The sequence below is a fragment of the Athene noctua genome, chromosome 16 (assembly GCF_965140245.1).
Source record: "Athene noctua chromosome 16, bAthNoc1.hap1.1, whole genome shotgun sequence".
In the NCBI taxonomy this organism is placed as follows: Eukaryota; Metazoa; Chordata; class Aves; order Strigiformes; family Strigidae; genus Athene; species Athene noctua.
The window spans coordinates 14706441-14727969 of record NC_134052.1 but is presented as its reverse complement, the minus strand read 5'-3'; the positions used below and the strand labels follow the sequence as shown (position 1 = coordinate 14727969).

General features: G+C 42.6%; 1 protein-coding gene across 4 annotated transcripts in view; it reads left to right on the top strand.

Annotated features, from left to right (window-relative positions):
- NKAIN4 (sodium/potassium transporting ATPase interacting 4) overlaps positions 1-20615 on the top strand; it is a 54393-nt gene extending 33778 nt beyond the window's left edge. For 2 of the 4 annotated variants that reach the window (XM_074920399.1, XM_074920402.1), the window contains 4 exons: positions 1908-2105; positions 10330-10390; positions 13499-13583; positions 18783-20615. In XM_074920399.1, the coding sequence (XP_074776500.1) occupies positions 1908-2105; positions 10330-10390; positions 13499-13583; positions 18783-18792 (354 nt within the window). In that variant the 3' untranslated portion in view covers positions 18793-20615. Of the gene's footprint in view, positions 1-1907; positions 2106-10329; positions 10391-13498; positions 13584-18225; positions 18331-18782 lie in introns of those variants that run through there. The other 2 variants (XM_074920400.1, XM_074920401.1) reach the window with 2 other exon arrangements.
- The last annotated feature ends 914 nt before the right edge of the window (positions 20616-21529 follow it).

Below are 21529 nucleotides of genomic sequence, written 5' to 3'. Positions count from 1 at the left end.
GAGTTTTTCCTATTGTATTTGTTATTCGGGCTGCTTTTGTACTGGTGCCATACTTCATCTCTGTGCCCTCCTCCATCTACTGTAAAACACATCCCATCTGTTGTGGTGATTATGTCAGGAGTTTGGCAGCTGTCTTCTCCCTTAATTGTCCACATTTCTTAACATGTGCTTCCTGCAGCATATTTTAATAACAGCTCTGCAAACTGGTTTTGAGTATCTGTGGTGGAGTGGAGGGTACCTGCACAAAGTCTATAGTGGGGCACTTGGTTTCTGTTCTCAGGGTTTTCTGGCTGGCATTCAAATTTTCTGCTCTTGTAACTCAAGTTTGCCCCAGGATACAAACATGGACACAGAAAAGTGTATCTGCAGAACTACCTGGCTTGGTTTCCTGTACTGGCAGCAGAGACAAGTCCTTTCTCCAGGGGGTAATTCAGAGTAGGAGCCGGGATTAGTCGCTCTGAATCTGTTTTTCCCTCTTGACTTTACAGGGAGCCGAGGCAAAGGAGCCGTTACATTTGGTTTCCCATGTTAGGAAGTGTGAATGCCCCAAGCTCTGACTGTTGCTGTTCTGGGAGCTGCCTCTTTCCTGCAGGGACTGTGTAGGACCCTGGCATAAGCCGTGTGAAGTAGTATATAGAGTGGTGCTAAAACTTTAGTAATGGTTCAGTGGGGTGTGTATATCCAGTACCTATTTCTCTCCTGTAGAGACACAGATTCTCTGCCTGATCCATTTGATAATCTGTCTTCCAGAATAAAACTTCCAACCCCTTGTCCTGTTTTGTGGTCAAAAGGGGTTGCTGGTTCCACATCAAAGTGACCCAAGAGAGCTGCTGGGATGCCCAGCACTTAGCACTCATCCATGAAATGACACAACTGATCTCTTCAGCCAATTCTGAGTTTGTCTTCTACCATCTGCAGGGAGGGCTTTGCTGCATCCTGTAAGCTCAAAATCACAAAACTCTCCTGGGTACTCCAGCGAGTACCACTCTCTTCTCAAGTGTGAGGAAAAGTGTCATTATTTTTAAATAAGGACTTGGTTGCATAACGAACTCCTCACTACTTGTGTGGCGTTTCAGTATATGACCCCCACAATGGCATGGTTTAAATTATTGAACCAGCAAAGAGGAGAAGAGCAAAACAAAAAGCCTCTCTGAGGGTAGATAGAGATGATAAGGAATACTGAGGAAGTGTTTGCAAGAAGTTGCAATCATCATGGTGAGGTCAGCTCAGCTGGGGAACTGACAGCGTGTCGGGTCAGCGGCAGACGTAGAAGCACCATATGTGAAGAGTGTGGAAGGCAATCAAGACAGAAATGGCAAGGGAACTTGTTAGATATGTTAAAAGAGAGGGACAGAGGATGATCTGTTGAGTTTTGAAACTCACTTTAGGTTTATGAAGTTCACGTTTCTGTTATCTGTGTTGACTTCCACGCTGGGATGAGCATACCCATAACACATGATTCTGACAGGATGCTTACTGCTGCCTTATTTGCCTTTTTTTTTCGTATAGTTTTGCAAGGTTAATCTCTCAAACCCAAAACTTGAGGATTTTTATTTTTTTTTTCCTGGGTGCAGGAACCACTAACAAAGCATTCTTGGGTCTGCAGCCTAGATACTGTCTTTCTGATGGAGAAGATGCTCAGTCCTGCTCCTGAAGTGTGCTACATGATGGGGAAATTGTTGGAGTGCTGCAGGCCTGCCTCAGAAACACTTCCCACCACAGAGGCCTGCCTGTGAAATACTTATAAGGAGCATAAAGCCAATGTATTTTGATCTGTGCTATCACTTCTTGAGGGCGGGGATCTTAGAAACTTCAGGTTTTTCATTGATTTTAATATGACCTCCTTTTGACAGCATATCAGACACTCTTATAATAAATGGAGCTCTCTTGGCAACTTTTCTCTTTAGGATAGCGAACTCCTGACATTCAACATCTCCCGGCACCAGTCATGGTGGAGTGAAAACGGTCCCGGCTGTGTAAGGAAAGAGGCTTCAATGTCTGGCATCAAAGGGCTGGACAGCCACTCCTACATCTCCGTGATAGGCTGTGCCCTGGAGTATCGGTACATCGAGGTCATGCACAGCTCCTTCCAGATCCTGATCGCGGTGAGTACATCGCCGAGCAACTGTTGAGGAGATGCTGTTTGGTTTTATTTTGTTCCAGGCACAGAGGCTGGCCCATATTTCCCACCCCATTTTGTATCATCTAACTGCAAAAGCCTCTGTAAATGTGTTTGGTTTTTTTTTTCTCTCCTGTTCTCTTTTATAAACAATATTGCTTGAAAAATTGGAAATGGAGAGCAGCAACCTAACACCTGAAGTAATGCATCACATACAAACCACACAATAACAAATTATTCCGTCTTCCTGTTGGGGTGTGGAAATTCACGTTTTGACAAGGACAGAGACCCTCCTGAAGGAGGACTTCTCATTGTTCCTCATGACTTAGTGATGGGTGGCAGAGCACATATGTGCACAGTAGTTGTGAAGAAATAAAAGGGAGAAGATCCTTATCTCCAGAAAATGAAAACCTTTAAGGAAGCAGAAAGCGGAGTATTTTCTTTCTGCTGACACCTAAGATATATCCACTAAACATTTTCATCAACTCTTCCCTCATTGGAGTCTTCCACAAGCTTTTTAAAGTACTCTGCAGTAATTCAGTGTCCTTAATGTTCACTGTTAATTAATTGTTTCTCACTTGTCTGTGAAATTAACTGAAACAAAACATCCATTGTCTCCCTTCCTTCGTCGGTACTCTTGCATTTTGTAGCTGCATTAGAGCTAGCAGCCCACCTCTTTCTAATCTGCTTTGGTCCGTTACTTTGTGGTTAATGGCTTTAAGTACAAACGGATGCAGACTGGTGAAACGTTCACATTTCAGCTTTGGCTTTAAAAAAAAAACCAAAAAAAGGATAACTTGCCCTGATTAAATGTTAAAGGATAACAAATAGAGAAATTTCAAGCTTCTGGAGTGCCAAGTACTTCTCTGCACGTTTTTGGTACAACTTTCCACTGTCTTGATCCTGCATTTCCTATTAGTTGGGATGATCTGTGTGACCCAGCAAACTGCAGGGACGGGGGGAAGACTCAGCCCCCTTTCTTGCCATGTCACAAAGAAGAGGCAGACAGAGAAGCTCCCGTTTCCTGAGTTGGATGGACTCCCTGGCGTGTGTGCTGGCTGTTAATATTTGGTTAGTTCTCCTTCAGGGAAAAGATTTGCATTAAATTGTCTGAGAGTTGCTTCCATGCACGTGTGTGAGAAAGGTGAACCTGTGTATCCAGAAGAATAGAGCCTGTTGTCTTATAAAGGGGCATTAGCTGGGGCTGTGCCAGCACTGCCTGGTCTCCCCAACTTGGGGCTCCCCCCTACAATCTGTCCCCTCCAGTCCAGACTCTCTCCAGCCTCATTTTATCCCATTTAACCCACTTCCCCCCACCCAGGCTCCTCTTGTTCCCCCAGATGTTTCCTCACTGTGATGCCCAGCAGCACCTCTCCACGCCCTTGTGCCTAACAGGGCCTGAGCACCCCAAAATGTTTGGGGGGGGGGGGGGGGGATGACACACCTCATGAGCTGGGGGTGGGACCTGGGTTGAAGACACCAGGAGAGCTTGGAGCAACTTCTGCCCCAGGCCCAAAGATCTGGTGTTACCAAAGGAAATGGGAGAAGCCACTTGTTGGCTCGTTGGTTGGGCCACCTCATCTAGACAGGGCGTTTTTTTCAAGAAAGGTTGGACCAGATGATCCTTGAGGTCCCTTCCAACCTGGGATTCTGTGATTTAGCTGGAACAGGACTGATGCTGCTGAGCGGATGCTGTTCGTGAATTTGGTGAAAAAAATGACAGACTTTGATGTCAGAACATCCCAGGCTTTTACAGTGCAGAAGTATGTCACTGTTAGCATCCTTCCCAAATGCCTGAGCTGGCACCAGCCCTGTGCCCCAGGCTAGAGGTTCAGCCAACAAATGTCCTGAGTTTGTTTGGAACAGACCTTTGTTTTATGGCAGCTTACTAACTTAGGCACATGGCCCTGAGCTAAGCGATCACACAGATATATAGGAGCTTTCTCTTTGGAGTGTTCTCTCTGTTGCTTCTTCCCCAAAGGCACATGACAATATTCTCTGTGCATCTGCAAAACACCACAAAGGGCCAGATGGGGAGACAGACGAGGGAGCTATAAGATAAAATAGGATTTAGGTAAATATTTTCTTTCTCCTTCTCCCTGAGATTGAAGTTTCAGTGGATTTTTGAATCCTAAACTCTGGAAATGAGGCTAAAATACTTGTATGCAAGAAAGCTGTATGGGCTAAGCTATTCAGAGTGAAGTAAATTTCTACTTGTCCTGTAATAAAAGTAGAGTATTGAAGCCCCAGGCCTGTAACTCCTGCCAGGTCTGAAATGTTCATATAATTTTTCATTTAGTGGGACAAATAGAGCTTTTCCTCTCTAGTTTGCTGAGGAGAGGCAGAAAGCAAGCCTTTCCTCTTTTGCACTCAGACCTTGCCTGAAAACAGTCAGCCAGTTCTATCCCTTTTTAGTCTCTGAGGGTCAAACACTTTGAGCCCTGCCAGTATCTTTTTCTGTTCTCTTTATCTCATTTTAAGGCAGATTTTATTACAGGCTGCTGTCCTTCCCAGAGTGCCTGGCTGGTACTGTGCTGCAGACAGGCAGGGACAGCAGATCGATAGTACAGAAAACATGACGAGGAACTTGAAGGCTCAGGGGATGCAGCAAGGGACGTGACCTAGTTCCCTCCTTGTCTGTCACACATATATAGCCAGTTCCCTGTTAAGAAGGGCAAGGGACAGTCAAAACTCTGCTTTCTGTAGTCTTTTTGCCTTGCCTAGTGGTTTTTAGAATTTGGGGGGGGGGGGGGTATGTTTTGGATTTCTTAAATTCCAGATGTGGTAGTGTGAAATCCATGTTCTTTAACTATGCAGTACCCAGCTGTGGAGATTTTGGTTGTTTTCTGGCAATACCAACTCCTTGAGACTACTGAGGAACTGTAGTGCACCATATTGTGTACTTGGGGTAAGGCTCTGCATGCCAAAGGGGGAAAAGCAAACCTGAACCCATATGGTGAGCACAATGTTGGCTGTCATCTTGACTCCTGCTGACTATATTATCCTGCTCCTGGGCATACATTTGAAGATACATAAGGTCTCAGTCTGCTTTTGCTCACAGCTTGTCTGTATTCCTTGAAGGTGCAGATCCTTTAATCTGGAATCCGATCAAACTTGGGCATGTCAGTCACTGTGCATGATACAAGTAGCTGTAGAGCCCAGTAGGAAAATCTTTCTCAATGCTTTATCACAGAACACGCTGAAGGAAAAAGCTTATTGTAACACCATCTTAAAGCCTATACTGGTATAGAAATGTTATTGTAAAACTAATCCTACCAGCCCAATTAGGAAATGGAACAGCAACTATTTTGTCAAGAAAATAAATCTGCTTTGTTTTTTTCTCTTAGCAAGGATTCATCTTGCATCTCCCCAACTCACCCGCCAGCAGGGAGAGAAGTGATTTTTAGTTCTGAAATACCTGGCATAGCTCTGGGCTGTCCATATGGTAGTTCTGGGTGTGGAGAGGGTTAGGCTTTTCCTGCGGCTCCAGTGAAGGGGATGGAAGTTGGAAATGTCTTCCCAACCGAGAGAATTCATTGCCTGCCTGTCTGCTGTTTTCACTCAGACTGACAGGTTGGAAGGTTCCCAGGAAGGCAGCAAAGCAAGCCTTGACAGCAGATGTTACGTGAGAAGCAACGCACAAGAGATGCTTTGCTGTTGGCAGAAGCTAGGTTTTCAGTGGTCATAATTGCATCCAAAGAGTAAAGAAGGTCAAGGAATCAAAGGATTTTGATTGTCTCTTCTGGCTATCTGGTCACAGTAGCTCTTTCACGAGCTGGCTTTTTGCTTTCCTGTAGCAGAGATCTCTTCATTTGCCCCCTCTCGCACTGATGACAGCATACACACTTCATTAGCTTTGATGAGAAGTGAAACCTAGAATACATCTGCCCTGAAGGAGACTCTGTACATATTCTCAGTGGTGGAAAAACCAATGGCAAGTTTTTCCATAGAGAGAAAAGTTGAAGAGCCCAGAATCTTCACTAGGACAGATGCAGACTAAAGCTAAGATCTTAACACAAGCAACAGTAACACCTCCTAAAATTTGCCTTCCCATCCTTCATGTATTTTGCACACTGGCAGCCAGCTGGTCCCTTTCTGAGATCTTGCTGTAATTCAGGCCTTCTGGTTCTAGCACTTTAGTTCCATGCTGCTGTTTCCTGAACACTTTTTCAACTCGCTATTAAAAAGTTAACTTCAGATGACTGAGGGGGCAGAGGGATGTACAGGCTTATGTTTTCCTCATTCCCTTTGGGCACACTTGTCTCCTCCTGTCTTTCCTGCTCTGTTCATTTGCCTGCAGAATGCTTGGGACATCCCAGCTCCACCCTTTTTTGTTTGGCAGCGTGTGTGTTCCCAGGCTGTCTGACAGGCTGACTGAACGCACCTGCCTACCACATGTGTTCCTAATAAAAAGCTTAATCCGATACTTCTGCAGCCTGGAGGAAGCTGGTACTGAACATGCAGAACAAGCAGAGAAACAGCAGCAGAGGATAAAGCCCAAGAACATTCTTTGGGGAATTAGAGCAATAGCTTAGTGTCATTTTACATCACTGACATTTTCCCTCCTCTTCCACCTCCCCTACCTAATTTGCAAAGATCTAAGCATTATTGCTATTTCCCAGGGAGAGTAGAGCTTAAAACCCTCTTTTTATTGAAATCAGCAACCAAGATGGCACTTTGAGCAACAATGAAATTACTTCCAAATTCATGGCCTCTGTGAAGCTTTCTGTTCTGTGTTAATTGCTGCTAAACTTGGGTGATATTTGGGCTTGACACATCTTTGTCAAGGACACAGAAGGGAACTCTTGGTGTCTCTTGGAGTCTGCTCACCCCACATTCTAGCAGACTCTTCCAGTGAAAAGAGCTGGACAGAAGGAGTGGCATTTCTCCTCTGTAGCTACATTTCATTCATAATTCATGCAGAAGGTGAGACATGGGGAGTCACAGGAGTTCATTTATCCCTAAGGTGATAATGTTTAATTATAGTTTAGGTCAGTCCATGTAGAAACGCAGTTAATGTTTATGTTGTACATCTCTTCCCTCCTTGCCACTGAAATTCTCCTGTTCTGGCCAGGTCATGAGACTAGCAAAACTTATTTGAATAAAAAGTGCCATTAAATAAACATTTTATAATTGATGAAGCTCATGTAAAGAAGAAATGGATTATAAAGTCCATAAAAGGTAAATTTTAAACACTAAGCAGGTAATTTGAAACACAATCAGGAGATAGAAGAAATAAAAAAGAAAACCCTCCATTCCAATAAAGCTGGAATTAGACATTTTGGGAAGTTCACTTAATTCACTAGCTTTTGGTTCATTTTGTTTCTCTGAATGCAAGAGGTCACCTTAGTCATAAAAGGAAAAACGTACGTGGCGAGAGGAATGTTGGCTGAGGGTTATGAGGCATTAATTTCTGTGCAAAACAAACTTCCCAAATCAGTCTTACTGCTCACTTGGTGCTTCTGAACCGTGAACAATTTGCAGAGGTTGAACAGGTTCCCTGTGCCAGTACAGCTGATACTCGTTCATGCACTCTGCCCATAAACTGGGTGGATATGTAATTTTCATTGCTGATACTATTAGGAGTTCCCTGACGCAGATGTACATAAGGTTTGTGTGTAAATATTATAGAGTATAATAACAGTGAATGGATTTAGGGCTGCCACTTTGCATGACTGTTAACCCAAAGTTCCTGCTCTGAGGCATGATGGAAAATCTGGAGAAATAAAACCATCCCAGAGTTCCCCTAGAATCGGGGCACACATTCGGGGCATCTTTCGTGCTTGGATGTTTCTATGTATGTAAATTAAATGGTTTGACCTTTGATCCTTTAAAATGTAAAAGGCTGGATCTTCAAATTACAAAAATTCCAGAGCAAGTGCAAAGAATGTGTGTGACCACACTCCTAATTTGATCCTAGGGTGAGCGCAAACGCGTGTGTGTTGGAGACCAGAGCGTGCAGACGGGTGGTTAGACATCCCCTTGAATGCTGGGACGGCTTTAAGCAGAAGCACTCTGTTTTCCCAAGAGCAGCATGAAGTGTTGAGGTCGTTAGCTACCACAGCCCAGCTGATGAGCGCTAATTGCTGATTAGGCAGCCAAGACTATTCCTGACACGAGGCAACGGGAGGAGCCTCGGGGGCTGCGTCAGCACCACGGCCAGTTCCTGGGCCCTCCCGCCTGGCACCAAACCTGCCCCAGAATGCCACAAACTTCAGAAAAAAAATTAAAATTCCCTGGGTTTTATGTTAGTATTGTAAAAGAAATAGAAGAAAAATCTCTGATTATTCTGAATTTTTTTTTTTTTTTGGTTGGTTGGTTTGGTTTTTTTGTCTGCTTTTAAAAAGCAATGGTCCCACTCAGAGGTAATTAGTAAAATGAAATCGATCATTGCATGTGGCCTCGTGGTTCGTATCACACCTGGAAGGAGTTTTTAATCTTTTTTTTTCTGCCTGAGGTCTGCTGTGGCTCATAGAAACTTAGTATGAAGCAGCCCTCATTTCAAAAACGCACAGTAGGGGAATGAGTGAGTCCATAGAGACACCTCTCCCTCACTGCGGCACTGGGATGTGCCAGCCAGGCTCACCCAAGAGGAATGGAGAGAGCGGGCTTGTCTTTCAGATGACTACGGAAAATTGTAAAGGAAATACAAGGTTTAGTGATGCTACAAACCCATTCCATTTCCTTCCAACAAGGTGTGTTTTGTCAGGGAGAGCTGGAGAACTCATACGTGCCCTATAACTCCCCAGTAGAAATCTCATTATCTTGCCCCCCCCCCTTTTTTTTTTTGTGTGTGATGTATTTTTCTGTCATATTAAAAATGAATGGACTCTACTTTTCAAGGCCTACCATGCATCATTCTGTCTTCCCTTAGAGTGAGTCACTGCACGTTACATTCTAACTCTCATTCAAAAGAATTGAGTTCACAGTAGAAAACAATTACATCTCACAATAACTTTACTAATACAGTTACTGTCAACCAAGATCTCGCTAAGTGGGGTGTTATGTAAAGATGTAAAATGAAGGATGGGAGAGAATATTTGATTAAGAGGAAGAAGGCAAAGCAAAATCAAACCCTGCTGGATCTAGAATGTTTAACTCTCTTAGTACCAGAAGTTTGTTTTCTCTATTCAGGCTAAGTAATAATTTGCTACTGAAGCTGAACGAGGCAGTTTTGATGTTTTAGAGCTTCTTAGAAACTACCAACTAAGGACAGACCCACCAGGCTACTTTAAATTGCTTTTTTAATGTTCAGTCTAGTTTTCTGCTCTAAAGACTGCTCTGAGCAAAGGGTTGCCGTGAGGGCCACACCATGCCAGGATGGCTGTTATTTGAGAGGCACCCTGTTGTTTTACTGCTCCTTCCCTGCTTCTGCCTGGTTCCCACGAGGTGGCAATTTACTGCTAACCTATGCAATTTGTGAATTAAGACCACTGCTATCATCTTGTCTGCTTCTCACTGTCCTCTGGCCCATTTACTTTGCAGACCCAATGCTTAATTAGCCCACACAGGAACGTTTATTCTCCAAAGACAGAAGACACCTTAGAAACTGTAGAGCTAGAATAAGACCGGGATTTCTTTCCAATGAATTTTTGATCTCCAAGCTGAAGGTACCAAAGATTTCAGTGTCTCTGAACACTGCTGCCAGTACAACACCATTTTTATTTAACTAAGTTTCTCCCTCATCTGCATAAAAACTACTCGCATCTTGTTGCTAGCTCTTGCACCAAAGTAATTTCTCTTCCCTTATGACAGGAGTACAGAGAGGATGAGTTCTCATCCGTGGACTCTGTTGATAAAACCTACCCCTGTATGTCTGTCCAGTGCAGTCATCTGTCTAAAAGGTTACCTAAGGCACTCTCCCGCTTGCCCATCACTTCTTACAGAGAGTAAACTTAGCACGGTAGTTTCAGCGTCAACAAAGCCAGCCCGTGTTCTCGCCAATCATTCTAGCAACAGCAGGCTGCTGCTCTGAAGGTGAGGATGGGTCTTGCAAGTTTTTAGTTTTGAGCTTTGAGAATGCTCCCAGCAGTGTCTTCCCTTAAGCCTCTACCTGCAGCCCCTACCCTACAGCAACTACGACTTGGCTCCGCTGTTACGGCAATGCCACCAAGCTGAGGGTAAGTACTGGCTGTTGAAGTTGTGTCAAGTGGGTTTTGACCAACCTCTCAAGACCGATGCTAAAATGATTTATTCTCTCTATTTTCCAGCTGGTGGGCTTTGTCTACGCCTGTTACGTTGTTAGTGTTTTTACAGAAGAAGAAGACAGCTGTAAGTATCTATCAACAGATCCCTTGGCAAAGGTTTTATTAAATTATACTTTATCTCTTAGATGTTTGTCTGTCAGGACTGAGTTGCCATCAGACTTCTTTCCATCTCTCCATCTATGTGATATGGCACTACCTACTTTTCAAGGATCAGCTATTTTTACTGCGAGGTTTTTTTCCCCCATGTCACCATGTGTTAGATGCTGTAATTCTGCTACGCTTTCAGCACAAAAAAAAATCTTGGTCTTGGCTTCTCACTCAGCCTAAGGTTTAGAGAAATGGGGCAGCTTCTTTTGCTCTCAAGATTATATAGCTTAAGAATAATGCTACTGAAGTATTACCACTGTAATTAAGAGTATCTCCAACACAGAATACAGCTCAGTACTCAAGTAAGCCACCTGCTGAGTATCATATGCCACAAGCTGAGGATGAAGCAGAGCATGAGATTTCTTGCCAAGGACCGACCTGACCACTTAATTCAAAAGCAGAGGAAGGACCGTGTTTGAATTACAAGGAGGAGGAAGGAGCTGACTCCCTCATGTTGGGTACACAAATCTCTTTAAGTGTTATGCATTCACTATGACACGTGTCAGAGAAGAGCAAAGGCTCAGGGGAAGCCTGTGGGATCTATGCAGATATCCGTAACCTGGTCCTGGATTGCTTTGCTCTTCTAAAACTCCCTTTGACACCAATAACTTTACAAACAAAAGAATGGATGCATAGGCTTCAAATAAATGTGAAGTCTGATTTCTTTGACAATGTGTTGGGTCTAGGCCAGTTTACTCCAGGTAAGGACCAGATCCAAAGGCTTTATATCCAAGTATCACTTCTTTAAGACTTTTTGTTAGCTTTCTCCAAGTAGCTTTGCTGTTTTAAAGAGCAGCTGGCACGGGTGTTAGCTGAAAAGCAACAGCTTTGAACTGAATATTTGAAAGTATGTGAAGAATGTTGATTTCATAGGAGTGAGATAAGATGCACTGCTTATCTGACTTGTCCTCATGTTTTTCTGTTCCTTCCTGTGAGGCTGAACTCATTCTCCTGGCTTTATTGATCATTTGTTTAGAGCCTGGCAGTGCACTTAGCGAAGGTGCTACGTTATAAGTAATATTTTTTAAATCACCCTGTAGCTCTTCTATTAGCTAAATAGCTTGAGTTCTGAGCTGCTGTTTGAATATCACAAAGTAATAACTTGACAGAGTTCATTTTTATAGTAACGATCGTTTAGGAGAGGCAGCCACATGGAAGGAAGCATTATCTAGAAATGCAGAGCTGTTAATTTCAGGATAAGGTGTTTTTTTTCCACTAATAAATGCCTTTTCCTTCCCAGTTTCCCAGCTTGGAGTTAAAATGCCAGCTTGAATAATTAACAATGACAAACCATCAATATTTCACACTCACAGTGGTAGATCCTTCCAGTGACCCAGACAAATCTGAGCTGCGTTTTAATTTTCTCTTCCATTTGTGGTTTCCTTTAAATGTTGCTTTGATATGCAGCATGAAGTAATTATAAGCGCTGAGGCACGTTAATCAGGAAGCTCATGCTAACGTGATTTTCATGAGAAAACACAGCGGTAGGGATCTACTAATGCTGAATTGTGGGCAAGAATATTTTAGATGTGCTAATGCACCGTAATATATCGCAACAATGAACCTCAGTTAAGATTTTTTTTTTTAAGTGACTTGTGTTTTGAGTGCTTCCATGATTGGGCACTCAGATGATAGGACTTTTGTTTGTACGAAGTACTAGATGGTTACTGAAAATTGCACTTCTTTAAGATTTCCTTCTTTAGACATTCCATAACTGAGGTAATAAAGTTAGTATCTGTTTTTTAGAACTGCAGACTGCCTCGATTTTAAAATACTCATTTTTAAAAGTGGTTGAGAAAAGGTCAAGTCTCACTGAAACTCCTGGGAATTATCCCTAACTTAGATCCTCTACAGATTTCACCTATCAACTGACAGTTGTTCCAAAATCACAGTATCAGCATGAAGCTATCCATCAAGATGGAATTTGTGAGAATACTTTGTCCCTGGGTTTCTAAATATATTTTTAAAGGTTTTTTTTTCACTTCCAATATATTTAGTAAATATTTTTTATATTCTTTATTCACTAAAAAAATACCAAAACTCTTCAGCTAAAATTTAAAAAAATAGTGCCACCTTCAGGAAAGAAATGTAAACAGGCACTTACACGGTTAATAAGACTCTCCAGTTATTTTAAAATGGCTTTCACACTTGCAAACAAAATGCACTAACTTGGCACCAAAAAGTGGTCTAAGCTGGATCTATTTTAAAGGTTTTTTTGCAAGGCCTGCTAGGTCAGTCACAAATCACACATCATACCCCTACTGACCTGGCTATGTTGGCCAGCTCAGTAATATAGACTTGGCCTAATTTCAGGGGAACTAAGAGAGACTTGGAAAATTCTTCTGTGGTTACTAAGGGAATTGTCACTTAAAACTTTCCTTGTTTAGTTACATTGCCCTTATGTGAATACTGGAGAAGGGAAGCATTGTTCCTATTTGTATACAATTAAAAGAAATTGAGTTGGCAGAGGGGACATGAAAAATATCAGAGCTGAAGATAATGAGGTATTTGCAGTTTTCCAAAGCTGCTGTTGCCTGTCTTGCAGGAAAGACAAGTGGGGCGAGAAAATTCCCCCTTCACTATATAACCTTCACGGGGATTGCTGTGCTGCCAACTTCTCGGCTGGCATTCACTCACAAGCCATTCCCCAGCTTCCTTCCTTCGGCACACGGCTGAATGGCTGAGGCTTTGTCAGCTCAGTTCTCATGTGAAGTCACAGCATGGTGGCAACATCCAAGGGGCTGAGGGAGGCCCTTTTGTTTTTTCTGGAGTCTTTGTTAGCTCTGCTTGAAGTCTTGTGGTAGCTGAATCTCCTCTTTGGCACACGTGCCCATCCCAGGAGATCCCAGAGAAGAGGTCCGCACTGGCAGAGATTTCCACCAGGCAATCCATCCCTGAAAAATCATTTTTCTGTTTTCTCACTAATTTTTGTGTTATGCCAGGACACGCACCAACTTTTTCTTTCATTTCCTTTCAACTTTCTGGCCATGTTTGTTTATTTATTTGAGTTTTGATTTTTTTTCAGTTGATTTCATTGGTGGATTTGATCCATTTCCTCTCTACCATGTCAATGAAAAACCCACCAACCTTTTGTTCAAGCAGACATACCTGTAAGTATCATCTCCTGGGCTAAGAGGCTATGCATGCCTCTTAGTCCGATGGCTCAAGGGTGCCACAGGTTTGGGGTTTTTTTCCTCCTTGCAGGTTGATTTCTCCAGCAGGCTTTTCAGACATGAACAAGTGGACACCAGAAGGGGTGAAACTGCCCCTGCTCAGCCCCAGGTTTCCAGGGTGAAGCTGGTGTTGCCATACTTGGCTTATGGCAGTGGGGCCAGCTATAAGATATTATTTTAAACAAACTACTGGATGCCTTTTCCCTGAAGAAGGCAAAAAGAGGTTTTTCAGCAGTGAATGATGCCCAAGCAGGTAAAGGTAGGAGCTGTGAGGAAGTCAGTCAGTAGATGCTGAGAGCGAGCCATAGCAGAACATGACTCTCACTCTCAAGGTTCAATTGTCAGGCAAAGCCTCAATGAAAGATCTCTACTGGGGTAAAATTTATGCAACATCTAGTTATTTAAGCTATATTTTAGCTCTGTGGACAGTCATAACTGAAGTCTGACCTGTACATCCATGCAATTTTGATCACCAGCCCTGTCTTTGTCATCCTTCAATAATCTTCTCAAGGTAGCACCACAAAATTTGACTCTGTCTTGGGTACAGGGTCTGCCTGCATCTGCTGGTACTACTAGGGAACCTGTAGGGTACAAAACTAACACACCAGTGAATTAAACTAAAATGAGCATTAGATGGTTTGTATGCAGGATGGCACAGGCTTGGTCTTGAAGTTTCTCTCCTTTTCTTTTTTTCTCCTCCCTTATATTATGTGGCCTACAAGAACAGAGGCTTCTACATGTGGGGCAGCCCAAGAGTTCAGGTCAGAGCAGGGATCAGAAAGGAGCTGGCCACAGCAGCTCCTCTCATCCCACTAATAAAGATCCATTGTTGAATTCCAGCTTCTGCCCTCTGATAATCCCTTCCACTGCTGAAGGCACACGACTGCACTTTCACACTGTCCACTTAAAAGCTGGTTCTTAATGAGATTCTCAAACATGAAGGCCAGCATTATCTGTTTAAAGCAGCAATTAGATCTGAATTTTTGATACTCCCTGAATCAAGATGCAAAAAGGCAGTTCAACGCACAGAAATTTTTTAAAGCAGCTGCTAAGGGAGGTTGTTTCTTGGGAATAATGTTACCAGAAGGGCCTGCCAAGAAGAAGGGTGTGAGGATGGGGGAGAAAAGTGAGGTTGAAGAAAGAAAAACTGCACCCAAATATGTTTGTAGATGTGCCCCTCTAATGTAGTGTGGACTTACCGCCCACTTTGTCACTGCAGCCCAGAGCACAAGACCAGGAGAACAAGTAAATTTTGCAAAGCAGTTAAATTCCCTGTAACTTTGGGGGTTCTACAGCATTATTAGAAGGGATACTACAGAGATTAAATATTGATTTCCCTCTCATTTTGTCACAGTGGGATGGAATTTTCCCCAGTCTGCAGAAGCTGTGGAGCTTTAAGCAGCTCCCTGATTTACTAGCCTGATACAGCAGTGTGCTGAAGAAACATCACACTGTCACAGTATGGGGTTGGGGCTGCTTTTTTCTTAAAATGACAAATCCGGTTTGTGAAAGAAGCTAGTACTTATAAATTACTATGTGGGGAGATTGTAATATGAACAGAAGCTAGCAATGTAGAACTTCCTTCCAAGGGGCTCCACAAGATGGTAAGCTACTAATGAAGTACACAGATAATTTTGTTATTCTTCAGACCAGCACTTATCTATTGAGACGTTCTACCAGCACAATATAATATTTATTTCTGGCTAATGGGAGGTGAAAACAGCTGCTGAGCAGTAGATAAGGTGAACCTCTATAAATTTCACAGCAGCCACCAAATAGCAATTTTTGTTTATTTATTTCAACCTAGCTCCTGCCTTTCTTTCATGTGTATGAATGGGAGTGAGGGGAGGAACAGATTCTTGAGTCTTGACTAATGATACCATAGAGTTTTACAGTCTGGGGCACTGAGTGCTAGATGCCCTTGTCCTGCTGTGAGAATCATTTCATGATGACTGAAGGCTTTTTTTTTTTTTATATCCTGTTCAAGAAGATGCAAAACAACAAATACATCCAACTTCTTCCAAGTTGAAATTTATGGAACAGCTAGGGGTCAGGAACATGGGCTTTCTGGTTTTAAACTCCTTTTTGTTGTAGGAAATGCTGAACAAAATCAAATCTATTCTACAACTACTGACCTGGAGCTAACTGCAACCGTGAGCCTTCATTTTAGGATGGCATCACCCCCCTGTCAGTAGTCAGCTGCTCTCCTGATAATGCACTTGCCCTGTTGCCACAACTCTAACAGGATCACTTTCCTTCATTCCCTAATGGAATTATCCTAGTCACTCCAGTTTTATCTATCCTTTTCTGATGAGATCACACTCTTTCCTCTTCTCCTAATGTGTCCTTTCCCTTGTCCTGGCTTGCATTTTTCCCTAATATCTCTCTCTCTCCAAATTCATGATTTTTCATAGATCTGAAGGCCCCACAAAACAGCGACATTGATCTAGGCTGATGAGCATAGTCCAAGACCAACCCCCATAACCTCTCTATCAAGCAGCAGTCTATGAGTTAAATGTCTTTCAACTCTGACAGCATATTTAAAAGTTATTAAAGGGAAACTGCTGTGTTCCTTGGCAGCCCAACTCAGTGGTTATCAGCTGCTAAATTCAGTATTCAAAGCGTACACCACATTTCTGGCCTTCAGCTTCCATCCAACTGCACTGGAAGGAGTTCTTAAATGCCTCTGCCTCCTACTAGGAGAAGAAAACATCTCCCCAAACTATTATTGTTAATAGGTACTTCCAGACCACAATTCAGTTATCACGGTAATCTGCTGACCTCCTTGACTTCAGTTGCAAGTCTCCAGCTAGCGGAAAACCTCACAAATTACCAAATCAGGTGTTTTGGGGTTTTTTTTAAAAAAAAAAAAAGCCAACAATGACAATCAACCAACAGTTTTGTACTGTTGCTTGCAAATACGTAATTTAAGTGCGCTTCGTCTTAATTAGCACCTCCACCACTCACAGCAACAGTGATGTTCCATAAATACAGTTCTTTCTATTTCAGGTTCCACAACTGCTTCTGTTCTACATTTCATTGACCCCAGGGGGGTTTGATTGTGATAGTTCCTATTTCAGGTCACAAGCTTAAATAAGAAAGACTCAAATGATCATGAAGAAATTGTTCTGGAAGTTTTACTGGTAATAGAGTTACCCTTAATCTTACTTCTGCTTACCAATCAAGGCATTGAACTAATTATTTAACAACAATATATTAGGAATCTTGATGGAAGATCTGTTAGTCTTCAGTGCATGAGTTTCTGGGTCAAAGTACTTAGCCAAAGGATAATAAATTACTTCTTGAAAACCAAAGTTTTTGTCCTGAGGCCAAAAGAGAACATTTCCAATGATTTTTCAGGAAGGAAAGGCTGAGCTCCTACCCCTCCCTCAGCTGAAGCTCAAATTCAGGCTGTGCCTGCTTGCACCACTCCTCTTTTCAGCGACACAGGGCAGGGCATCAGCTCTGGGTTGCTTTTCTTCCTGTTCACTTGTAGTAACAGAACTCTCATAATTTGAGGCAAGGAAGCATTCTTACACTGATAACTGTGAAAGGGTTAACCAAAACAGCTTTGAAGTTTCTGACTAAAGCTGTTATCTCCAAGTACCCACTCTACCTGCCAAGACTGGAGGAGGCCCAGATCATCACCATCATTTGTCAGCGCTTCCTGCCTGCTGCATCCATTCAGTCTTTTGACATCATTCTCTGAATTTGTTTCAGAAAGCAGCACTATGCAATCTCCATTATAAAGCAGAGTAGTCTCAAAGCATGATTTTTGTACATGACTTAGTGCTAAATCAAGAACCCACCGGCTGACAGGATGTAGTCTCTATTTATTTGAAAGGTAGGGAGATGAGCAATAGATCTTCCTGCCTTTTAAGACTGTATTTGTAAGACCAAGCAGTGAATTGCAGTGTTGTGAGGCTCCAGTCCATGACACTCACTGTGATCTGGCACCCCAAGTACTACATTATATTAATGGCTAAAGAGCTTTAATTTGATTTGAGTTGTGCAGCCACATTTCACCGACTTGGCTTTCCTCGGATCTACCAGTGGGAAGGGCCCTCTGGTAACACAGGGTGTGAGTTTTGTCAGATGGAGACTTCAGTATTGACAGGGTAGCAACAGGAGGTATTGGTTAACTGAAGGATCTAAGGCTCCAGCTGGTGATTGCTCACTTTACTATTTCCTAATCAACTCTTTTGTGGTGCAGGCTGACTGCTAGCCATAGGCAGCTCCGAGTGAGCATGCAGCACCGAGGACTAGAGCCCATGTAACAGCCAACCACTTCCAGGTTGAAAGTAGGTTCTTGAGATTAACTGACAGGTACAAGTACACAAATAATGTTCTTCGATTAAAAAAAATAATCAAAATCCACACTGAAACACTGGGGGAAGGAGGGGGGGGGGGGGGGGAAGGAACTCCTTCAGGATTGTTTTCCTCCCACCCCCTCCACACTTTGATCTCCAGAATGCTTTACAAATGAAACTTTTACTTAAACAGGAAAAAAAAAAAAAATCCCACTTTGTTTTGAGGAGAGAAAGAACACAAAACAAAATGCTTCTGCTTTTCTTTCTAGGTAGATCTTTTCCCAAACAAACACTTTGCTGAACATCAACATGAATTACAAACTGTTTTGATCAACCTGAAGCTGCATGTTTTAAGAGGTGATGTTTCAGCTGAAAACAATCACTCATCTTTACTGCTGGCTACAAAAGTAGATCCGCTTATACTGCTGCATCTACACAAAAAGCACATCACTGCAATTTCAAGAAGCTACTTTATTCTAGAGATGACCCCTAGCTTTTAAAATTCCTAACTAAATTTTATGCTGCTCCAAATGCTGAGGATACATAGATCTAATACTTTGGCTTATATCTATTCCTTAGCCTAACTGCAGTATATTCAGGTCTGGTATATGCAGAGCATTCTTTCCAGACTTGACAAGTGCTTAACCACATTACCTCCGAGCTCTCAGTCCGATTCCTCATCTGTAGTCAATCCTATTTAAAAACTCAGAAGAGGAGAAAAACAAACAATTTTGCCTTCATTATTTCCACACTATTTCTGTTAAAGAACTTACTACTTGCTCCACATTGATGCCCTGCCTTCACTTTTTTTTCCCCTCCTCTACAGGCCTGCGTAAATAAAGAGGAGCCAGAGGAAGGATGAACCTTGCACTCCCACCATCAAAGGTGCTGCAGGAAACAATCCCCTGTGGCCTGGATCTGTGGCAGAGGAAATGCAGGATGGTGAACTCCATTCCATTTTTTGTTCCTTGTCTTCTTTTCAAATGCAATGAATGTACATTGAAGAACGGCCACGCGGTTGGTTTTTAATTCTCCAAGTGCCCTGATGAACCATTCCGACTGTAGCCTGGTGGTACTGGCCAGTAAATGGCACAGCCCTGAAGACCCCAGGCAGAACAAGTTCACCGAGAGCCTCTCTCAAGTGATACAGTTGAAGTGGGAGCTGCTTCCTTGTGCCATGGATCCATAAAGAAGGAAGCACTGCATAACACCCTGGGACATTTCACATGTTCTGTAGTTAGTTTCTTCCCCTTCTCCTTTCCCTTGTTCTGAAAAAGAGCCTAAATCCCCTAACACAACTTCAACTCCTCCCTGCCTGGATAGAACTAGGTGGGGACTATTTACTTTTGAGTTATTTAGGCTTTTTTTTTTTTTTTAAGTTATAGATAAGAGCTCTTCCCTTCTTCCCCCACCCATCCAGGACACCCTTCCTCATTCTCTATCCTGTAGACATGGTCAGCACCTTAGCAGTAGGCATTTGTCCTGGATTTTAGTGTTCTGTGACCTAACTCCTATAATGCTGAATGGCTAAAAACTAGTACAAGCACCAAATCTGTACTCAGCATGGAGCTTAGCCCCATTTCAACATGCCAAGCCATTCTCAGAGCAGCTGTAGCTTACTCGGGGTTTGCCCATCTACATTAAATTAACACTGGTGTAGCTGTAGGCACAGCTGGAGCCCGCTGCCGGACACTGGGAAATGCCTGGTTCTTCATGGGTCATAGTGGTTTTGTACCTGCCTTCTTCACTGAGCAGCCACACTTATTCCAGGCACAAACCTGGCAAGATCCTGACGGAAGGGGGTTTTTGTGACAGGATAATTTTGAGGGGAGGGAACGGGCTGAAGGAAAGGGGAATATAAGTGTAATTAAGTTGCAGCAATTAATTAAAAAAACAAACAAAACACAATGTCAGTTTTGGCAGCTACGTCTCCCAGCATGTTAAGTGTCAAGCAGAGAAAGGAGCACTTGTCAGCCTTCCGTGGCTGGTACCTCCAGGTGCTGCTGTAATTCTTTATTGTCTTGCCTAATCTATTTGAGATTACTTGGCATTTTTGAGTAATGCTTCTCAGAAGAGTCAAGCTAGAAGCCATGCTAGGGAGGGGAAGCACGAGGGAAGAATGAAAAGAAATAAAAAACGTTAAGTGCTAAGTCAAAGATGGAATTATGCACTTTTTTTTTTGTCCCATTACAAAGGATCCAGGAAACAAAATCCTCTCCTATAAACCCCAAAGTATAAGCACTGAGAGAACATCTTTTGTTTCTGTACAATTTGCATTCCAGATACCCACACTGCAACCTAATAACCTGAGCTCCGATCAGGTACAGCCAAGTAAAAATGTTGTCTTCTGTAGGAATTTTTCCTTTTAGCCAGTAGAAGCTACAGCTTCTAACTGAGCAGGATAGTTGGCTGGTTTGATACTAGTTTCATCATCTGAGGAAGAAATAGCTCAACCCTTCGCCTGATAAAACATAACTACCTCCCATATTAGTCAATACTGTGCCACTACCAAGTTAAAATATGTACCGTAGTGGAACACAAGCAACTACACCATTTAGACAGCATGCATAGTGTGCACACACAACCTCCTAGCACTTTCTCCACCTCTTCTTAGAGTCAGTTCATTTCTATTCTACTCACTCCTACTTGCCCACCTGATGTTCCCTGGGGGGGGGGGGGGGGGGGGGGGGGGCAGAAAAAGAAATAGAAGAATACATATCCTCTAGTCAAGGACATTGTTCCATGAGAGATTGCATTTATTTGGGGCTTTTGAAATTAATCTTCCCTTTCCTCATCAGAAAACACTGACTTCACACTTTTTGGTTTGATATGATTTCTTTTCCTCAGCAAGAAATGTTGTCTATCCGATACCAGCGTTCTTGATTGGCCTTGTTTGAGAGCAACCAAAATTCAGCACAGATGGTGGAGAAAGCACAGTTTTAGCTTTGAACAGCTGAAACATTTCACTAGTAGTTTCAGGAAGGAGTTTTTTCTAGATGGTAGGATGAATTCAAAAGGAACTCTTTGAATTATTTTTGAGGTCTGCACATTTTTAACACTATACCTCTCAAACTGACCAAGCCTTCATGTCACATTTACTAATAAAACTGATCAAAACCACTTGCCGAGTATTCTAAAGAGACTAAGCATCAAACTATGCACTTAACAGCATGCCTCGCGACTTTAATACACACTGGTAAAGAGCAATTAAATAAATACAAAGTGTGATGACTTACTAGCTTCTTACCTACCATTCTATTATGATGAACATAGGTAATTTATTTTACTTCTATTAAAAGATACTTAATGTTCAGTTAAGCCTATAACATTTATATCAATGACTGCCATAAATCATCAAAAAATCAGTCTGAGAAGGAAGAAAATAAGACAAGCTACCACAGATCATATTCCACACTTAATTACCTCCTCTAGTTTTCATTAGCAGAGCCATTCATCCTTCATACTCTGACAACTCTTCCTCTTGGTCTGCTTGTGCCAGACCCACTCTGAGTCCTGCAAGGTCCTGCAGTGACCCTGTAAGTGAGGGCAGGGACTCCCGACCGGTTGCATCCC